The 7833-nt window shown below is 36.4% G+C and overlaps 1 protein-coding gene across 1 annotated transcript; it reads right to left on the minus strand.

Annotated features, from left to right (window-relative positions):
• Positions 1-629: 629 nt before the first annotated feature.
• On the minus strand, positions 630-4301 carry LOC113303953 (beta-glucosidase 22-like). The gene is made up of 13 exons (XM_026553038.1): positions 3944-4301; positions 3795-3858; positions 3626-3684; positions 3065-3140; positions 2908-2979; positions 2725-2812; positions 2365-2626; positions 2149-2264; positions 1855-2075; positions 1684-1724; positions 1510-1597; positions 1213-1312; positions 630-1065 (listed from the first exon to the last, which is right to left on the minus strand). The coding sequence occupies exons 1-13, from the start codon at positions 4127-4129 to the stop codon at positions 831-833; spliced, it is 1608 nt and encodes a 535-aa protein (XP_026408823.1). The 5' UTR covers positions 4130-4301; the 3' UTR covers positions 630-830.
• Between the last annotated feature and the right edge of the window lie 3532 nt (positions 4302-7833).

A 7833-nucleotide genomic window follows, 5' to 3' on the forward strand; every position in this document is an offset into this window, starting at 1 on the left:
AAGTGATGGTATTGATAATTAAATACTTCTCTCATTTTATTGGGGTTACATTAATAATGTCTAAGAGCAACTGCAGTGGTGCGATCAAAACCAAAGATCAAAGATCAAAAAAAAGACCAAATTTTGGGTTTAGTCCGTGTTGTGACGCAACGGTACATGATTAAAATTTCGTCAGGCGGACTTTAAAAGTCCGCCCCATTTTTTTTCCGTAAAATTTCATCAGGCGGACTTTAAAAGTCCGCCCCATTTTTTGTAAATTTCATCAGGTGGACTTTAAAAGTCCGCCCCATTGTTTTTCCGAAAAATTCCATCAGGCGGACTTTAAAAGTCCGCCCCATTTTTCGTCCTCATTCTTTTTTTTTTTTTTTTTTAATTTGAATTTTTATCGGGCGTAATTTAAATCTCCGCCCGTTAACAAGCGTACTTTAAATTTACGCCCAGCAACAAGCGTACTTTAAATTTACGCCCGACTATATTAGAATTTGGGATTTGGTCGCGACCATATTTGGTCTGGAATTTGATCTTTGGTTGGGATTTGATCTTTACTCCGTCCCACTGTGTTACGATCTCATCCCAAATTTTTGGTTATACTCGCCCACTGTGGATGCTCTAACGAGTATTATCATAAATGGAAGAAAAAATCTCGTATGATTCTTATTCTTATTAACCAAACCTTTTATATTCTCCAATATTGGAGGACAAATTCTATGCCTAGTAAAATCCATGCATGGCTTATGCCTAGGTACTGAATCGCTGGTAACCATGAGGGAAGTGTCACGAACTGATTATACTTGGTTTCTGATTACAAGCTTCTTAATATCCACAACTTGCTAATCTGAAAACTTAAAAATTTCGTCAGTTTGAAGAGAAATGACACTATTTCTCTTATCCTCTCCCTTGAGAAACTTGGAATACCAATGTGCTGAAAGTTTTGGGTATCTCTTTAATTCCGGGTCATTGACCAAATCTACATAGTAAAGGCCAAAGTTTGATTTGTAGCCGTCCAACAATTCGAATGAGTCTATAAAACACCATGTGAAGTAACCTTTTGTGTTGGATCCGTTCCTGATCCAAAAAATTATAATGGTTAGTGAAAGGGAATTCAATAGGAAACACAGTTTTCTTTTAAATGAGGAAATTCAATATGGTTTGTGTTTCAAATTAATAAAATGAATTAGGTAAAGCAGATTAGTGAAGTAATTAAGTTGGTACCTCAAAGCATCAAGCACACCTCCAATGTAACCTTTCAAGTAGTTCACTCTCGAAGTATCGTTCACTGACTTGTTACGTGGTGCCGCTAAGAGCCTTTGACCTGTAATACACCAAAAGTTGGATACATACTTGGGTGTGCTAACTGAATAACTTGTCCAACTCATGGGAGACAAATAGAACGAGACAGCAGTGAAGGTTATCGATTGGAGTCATTGGACACATAACGACACAAAAATGATAAATGTGTAGTAAATGGAAATAGAGAAATCATAGGATGGGATTTACGGAAGTTCATACCATTTTCATGAATATATATGGGAGGGTTCCCATAATCTTGCTTAAAATACTCCAGAACTTTTAGCAATCCCGACGGTGTAACAGGGAACTGAATTCCAACAACATGCAAGAAACAAAATCAGTGAAGATAACATACAAAATCTCGTGTAAAACATCAATATGTTGTTTTCTTACTTGATCAGGCAACACTGATCCTTTACCAGTCGACCAATTAGCTGCATTAAAGTGTTCGAAGGATAAAACATTCAATTAGACTCCAAACTATAAGATCAACTTGAGAAGGAAACTTTCCAAATTTATCCCACGAAAGAAGAGGTTTATTTTGTGTCAGAATTATCAACTTACATACGAATTGGGCAGCCATATCCATAGATATATCTCTTTGTTGGATCTTTAGGCTTTCCGGATTGTCCTTTACGTTAGACGAAGCATAGTGGTTCAATCCAAAAAAATCACATGAACCCTTAACTAGTTTTGCTTCATACGGGGTGAAAGAAGGAAGTCTTGAACCAGCATTTCTCTTCATTATTTCAGGATATTCACCGAAAACAAAAGGACTAGCAAACCTGAAAGTAGACTTTACTTTACAAATCCTATTTCCCAACCCTAATTTATGTTTATGTTTGTTGCAAGACTTACCAACCCATATAGAAATCGTTGGCCCTTTGAGTTGCTGTAACATCTTCAACAGAGTTTGTTTGAGGACTTAAACCATAAGCGAATAGGTTGATTCCTATGAGCCCGTGTTGTTTAGCCTGAAACACCATTACCGCAAAGATGTATTGATAAATACGCAGAGATTGGTGCTTTTTGAAAACTGCATTGTTTGCGAGGATAATGATAGATAACCAATACCTGGTACTTGTTTTTGTACAATCTTGCTACTGATGCATGAGCTAGAATACAATTATGCGCAACTAGGTAAGGCTCTGTTGTGGAATTTCCACCATTTGTACAGTTGAAGATCCCAAATGGTGAGGAACACCTTTGCGGCGGCAGAAATCCCAAGTCATAGGCTCCTAGAACGAACACATTAGGTTCATTTATTGTGGTCCAAGTCGAAACTCGGTCACCAAATTCTTTAAAACAGATTTCAGCAAATGCTGTGAAGTCTTTCCTGCATTGTTACACACCATAACAAATATTAATCAAGTGTCACTGGAGTGCTCAACAGAGGGAAGTTGCAAGTTACATAACGATGAGCCAGAGAGCTACACAATCTTGCGGCTTAACCATCCTCCGTATTCATCTTCGAGTGGCTGAGGAAGATCATAATGAAAAAGTGTAACATGTGCTTGAATTCCTAATCAAAGATAAATTCGCGAATATGAGTACGTACACTTATTTTAAAATGACTAATTTAATCCGAACATGTAAGGAAACGACTCGATTGTATACCATGGCTGATTAGTTCATTGATGAGGTTGTTATAGTACTCTAAACCCTTTGGATTAACAGGTCCTCTTCCATCTGCATATGTCCACCTTATTAGGACACCCTATAGTTTCATTTCAAATGTATGACTAATTGATTGAGTTAACTAATATGATCATACTTGGTATAAGCCTTGGCCATGAGATAGAAAATCTATAGGCTTCTAAACCTGTGTCCACCATGAGTTGAACATCTTCCTGCAAGAGTAATTAAAACAAGAAGAGTTAGACCATTCACCACGTCTGTATGGTAAAATCTAAATTAAAAGCTAAGCTCAACTTTGGCTTTAGATATGGGGAGTCACTTGCTGGTAATGGGGGATTATTTTACTTTTTTTTAATACAGAATATATCTGTGAAGATGCTAGGCTAGTTCTCAAATCCATCCTTGTAGTGAAACTAACTCGACGAGTGAGCCCCATATACTAGGTAAGAAGTTGTATCAATATTGTTCCCACTTCCACCACCTTTAGCCAGACAGGTGTGGGATTTTAATCTAAAAGACCTCGGTACTATGTAGGGAGATTCCACACCTTATTAGTCTCCACCTAAAACTCCGTTTATCCCATTGGGACTAATTTTATGGGCTTGGGTCGAGCCAAATCCTCAACAATATCGATCACACAGTGTCATAATAAAGAATTATGCATTTTAAATTTTAGAAAGAGGAAAACGTTACATGCCTTATATCTGTGGTACTGATCAATAGTTATGTCGCCGCTGCTTTTGTCTGGCATTTTTCCTGAAATTAAATTTTTTTCACGGATTACAACAGCCTGCATTTACTAATTCTTCTCTTTTTTTTGTTTTTTTTTTTACATGGATTTAATTTTAGGAGAAATAGAGACTAACCAGCATGAGTATAGGTATCCCATACGCTCGGAGTTCTTCCATCCTCATTAACAGCTCCTTCTACCTAATTACAAAATTAAGATGTAAATGTAGCTTATCAGCCAAAAACGAAATGCGGGAAGTCAGATAACTAAAGAGAGGGTGCATACCTGATAGGATGAGCTTCCAGAACCAAAAACAAAGTCAGTTGGGAAATCAGTTCTGCTGAAACCATTATCCCCATTCTGGCAACTACAAAATCCCACAAAACTTGCAAGTACATGAAGAAGAAGAATAACTAAAGAAGTACGCATATCTCTTTCTCCGGTACTGTCTTTTTTCACCATTTCTCTCATGAACTGTAATATATTAGTACCTTATCTTTATATGCCACTTTTAGATCTTTTAGATTCTCTGGCTGGGAATTAAACAACCATTGACTCTCTCCCCAGCACTCAAAGGAATCGTCTTTTCAAGGAATCAAACAAGTGATTAGAAGAAAAAACGTCTAGAAGAACTGTTCATTTGTTGGTTCTTGGCTCTTTTGCTTCTTTTTCTTTTTCGCCATGTAGAAGGGATGGATACTTGCACTCAGTTTTGAGCCACTCAAAAATAAACACGTGAGACACCCATAAAAACAAGTCGACTAGGAAATCTAACAAAATGGTCGACTAGAAAACAAGTCGACCATAAAAGCAATTTTGAACCACCCACAAAATTGTTATTGAATAGTTTAAAGAGATCTTACAAAGCAATGTAAGAATTAGAACATCTACCTTCTCAAGGATATAGTTGAAAAATTGTCTTTTAAGAAAAGAAAAAGAAAAATAGGCTGGTATTGTTACGATGATAAGTCAAGCTACACGGGCTTACCCAATCCGCGACGAGTTGCACAAACTTGGTGAATTTGGTTTGGTTCCGGTAATTCCATGCGGATATTGAAAAGGGAATATTGATAAACTGCCCCACTCTCAATTCCAGTTTAATAAATTGTCCCCGTTTTTTTCAACTTTTCAAAACTACCCCCACTATTAACTTTTCCATCTAATTTAGTTTTCCATCCAATTTTTTACTTATTTACCTTTTACTTGTCACATTTATCTTCTACTTCATTTTTTCAGGTTCGTCGAGCTCGATTCATGGATTTAGGGTTCGGGGTTCAGGTTTAGGTGTTTAAGGTTCAGGGTTCAAAGTTCATGGTTCTGGGTTCATGGTTCACGATATAGTTCAGGGTTCAGGGTTCATAGTTCAGGTTTCGTTGTTCATGGTTCAAGATATAGTTCAGGGTTAGGGGTTTAGGGTTCATGGTTAGGGTTCATAGTTCACGACATAGTTCAGGAGTAAATATGACTTTTTAACATGTGAGATAACTGCCACCTTGCATTTAACGGGATGGAAAGCGTTATTTGAAAAAAGCGGGGCAATTTAGAAAAGTGCAAAAAAGCGGGGGCACTTTTTTTATCGGAAAATGGGTCATTTGTCCAAAAAATTTTAAAACATGGTTCAAATAGACAAGTAAAAAATTAGTATGGGTGAAATGGACAAAAAAAATTTAGCAAGGATGAAACTGGATTCATCCTGGCTTAAACTTAAAAGATAGGAAGGATGAAACTGGATGCATCCTCATGTAAATTAAAAATAAGAAAAAGTATTTGAAAATGGGTAGGATGAAACTGGTTACATCCTGGCTATTTTTATATTTTTGTCCATTTGAACAATATCTTTTAATTTTTGTCCATTTAAACAGTATCAAAATGTACAAGTCTTTTTCACCCAGGAATTGTTGATTTTGGTCTTTTTAAATAATTTTGTTGAAAATTGGTAACCTTATATGAGCAGCATTCTAAAATGGGTATGTCGACTAAACTCACGTGTTATAGCTAGTCTTGAAAGAAGTGCCGGCAGCCATGGAATTATTTCTCATGTGTCCTATGATAGCTCAGCAACCTCGTTGGAGACATGATTAACTTTAGATTTGATTGCTTAATGTTAGTATAAGGAAGACCATGCTTAAATTAGATATTCAGTTAGAAAAGCAACTCATTAATCAGTTGGAAAAGCAACTCTAAAGTTTAGAAAATTATATAGAGCTAGCAAAAGCTGATTTCCACTTTCAAAAACTTGGAATATTAACCACAGTTTTTTTCACCATTCCCAGGCCAAACTTTGTTTTAATACATCAGGCATGATCCTGCTAATATCTCTTGTACATTTTGAGCGAAATGCTAACAAACACAAAGTTAACAAATCATCAAAATAAAATTACATTAAATTTTATTATATACACCGTGCAAATTACGATTAGTAAAATACTTACATCGTACGAGCGGTCAAATATACAATAGACACCGTTTTTAATTGAGTAATGAATGAATAATATTGTCTATCAACGAGTTTTACGTTTACCATTGTTACTGGAAGAAGAACTCCCGTAAGATTCTTGGTCTGTATCTCCTTCATTCTTTTGCTTCTTCCGCTTCTTCTTGGATTCTTTTCTTTTCACACGCTGCTTCAACTCTTTCCATAATATATGAAGACATAATCGAATTTGGAACATAACTTTAGGAAAAAAATCAAGAACCATGGAAACAACCAGTCTTATATAGATTGCTTTTGTTGTAGAAAGAAAGCAGGTGTATTAGGCTGGAACTTAACTGGTTTTCACCATAGTTAGGGTGAAAATTGACTTTTTTAGTTATTGACTTTGAATATTAGTAACTAATCAAGTTTCTGGTAGTTGTTTTGAATCATTGTTAAGAGATGACATACAGATACAATAGTTTTTTTGAATCATTGTTTAGTTTTACGGCTGGTTTTTTGGAAAATGCACACCGGAATTAAGGCTGATAATATTTAGTCAAGCGCAGGAAAGATTGAGCGCTCCAAATTTGCAAGTGTGTCTTGGAAGCTGGCGTTATTCCATTTTGTGCTCAGTGGCCATCGGCTGGCCCAGCGGTATTAAGTGTTCCTCATGACTCATGACTGAGCAAGGATAATATGGGTCGAGATATTTCCAAAAATTAATGTTATGTATTTTCCCCCCTTCAAAATGAAATAAAATAAAATAATTTTCAGCCAATAATGCAGCACATTATTGTTGTTCCCAGTGAACCTGAAGTCGCTTGATCAAGGCAGCTGAGTGCAGTTGTGCGCCACATTTGCAACAGTAAAAGGCAATTGCTAATGTCCATTTTTGGTGTAGTGATAATTTGAATTCCATAGATGTTATGATAATGTTGTCGGGATTTATAATACTCAGGTTAACATAGATAATACTCAGGTTAACATAGATAACACAATCAGACTTATTCAACAGTCTAGAATAATACTAACAATGTTTTTGCAGCAGGCAATGATAGCACACGTTCTCAAAACAGATTATCTATTCCTCGGGTTGTACCTCCAGCACCCTTTGTAAAGCTTAATATTGATGTTTAATTTTCTAAGGAGACTAATCTAATGGGATCTGGTTTTGTGGTACTTGGTGATACAGGGGTTTGTAGGGGTGCAGGACGCTTTCCGACATTAGCTAAGGATGCTGAAAAAGCTGAGGCCTTGGCTGCTCTAGACGTCATAGCTGGGCTCAGGATCACCATCTAAATAATAGTATTTATCTAGACTGAAATCAGTTAAATGTAACCATCAATGGAAATTGAGGATCCATTGAACGGACCACAAACATTATTACTATTGATTATGTTGAGATGCTTAAATCATTTGAGCAGGGCAATTTCTATGGGAATGAACAAACTCATTTTTTTGTTAAGCTAGGTGGATGGTCAAACAGGTTTTTCCATTATAGGAACAGTAATGCACGGTTGAACATCAAGCGCCCGGGTTAGGGACACACGCCAGCGTGTGTAGGTTAAACACGGCGTTGAAACCACAAGCGCCGGCGTCCGAAACATAAACGCGACGTTCACATATCGAGCGCCCTGGTAGGTTTTTGAAAATTTAAAATTCACTTTGCACCTCAATAAATTATCATCACTTCACATAATTTACTCACGCCAAAATTCACTTCTATTGATTTTTCTATTCTAAAATCTATTTCAATTTT

This window comes from Papaver somniferum, chromosome 8 (genome assembly GCF_003573695.1).
Source record: "Papaver somniferum cultivar HN1 chromosome 8, ASM357369v1, whole genome shotgun sequence".
NCBI classification, from domain to species: Eukaryota; Viridiplantae; Streptophyta; class Magnoliopsida; order Ranunculales; family Papaveraceae; genus Papaver; species Papaver somniferum.

Bases quoted from the DNA above. Each gene is read 5' to 3' on its own strand.
- LOC113303953 (XM_026553038.1), bottom strand. From the start codon at position 4,129: ATGAGAGAAATGGTGAAAAAAGACAGTACCGGAGAAAGAGATATGCGT. The intron at 3,685-3,794 runs GTTAGTCTCTAT...ATTTAATTTCAG, and splicing joins GGATACCTATACTCATGCTG to GAAAAATGCCAGACAAAAGC. The intron at 2,265-2,364 runs GTATTGGTTATC...ATGGTGTTTCAG, and splicing joins TGTACAAAAACAAGTACCAG to GCTAAACAACACGGGCTCAT.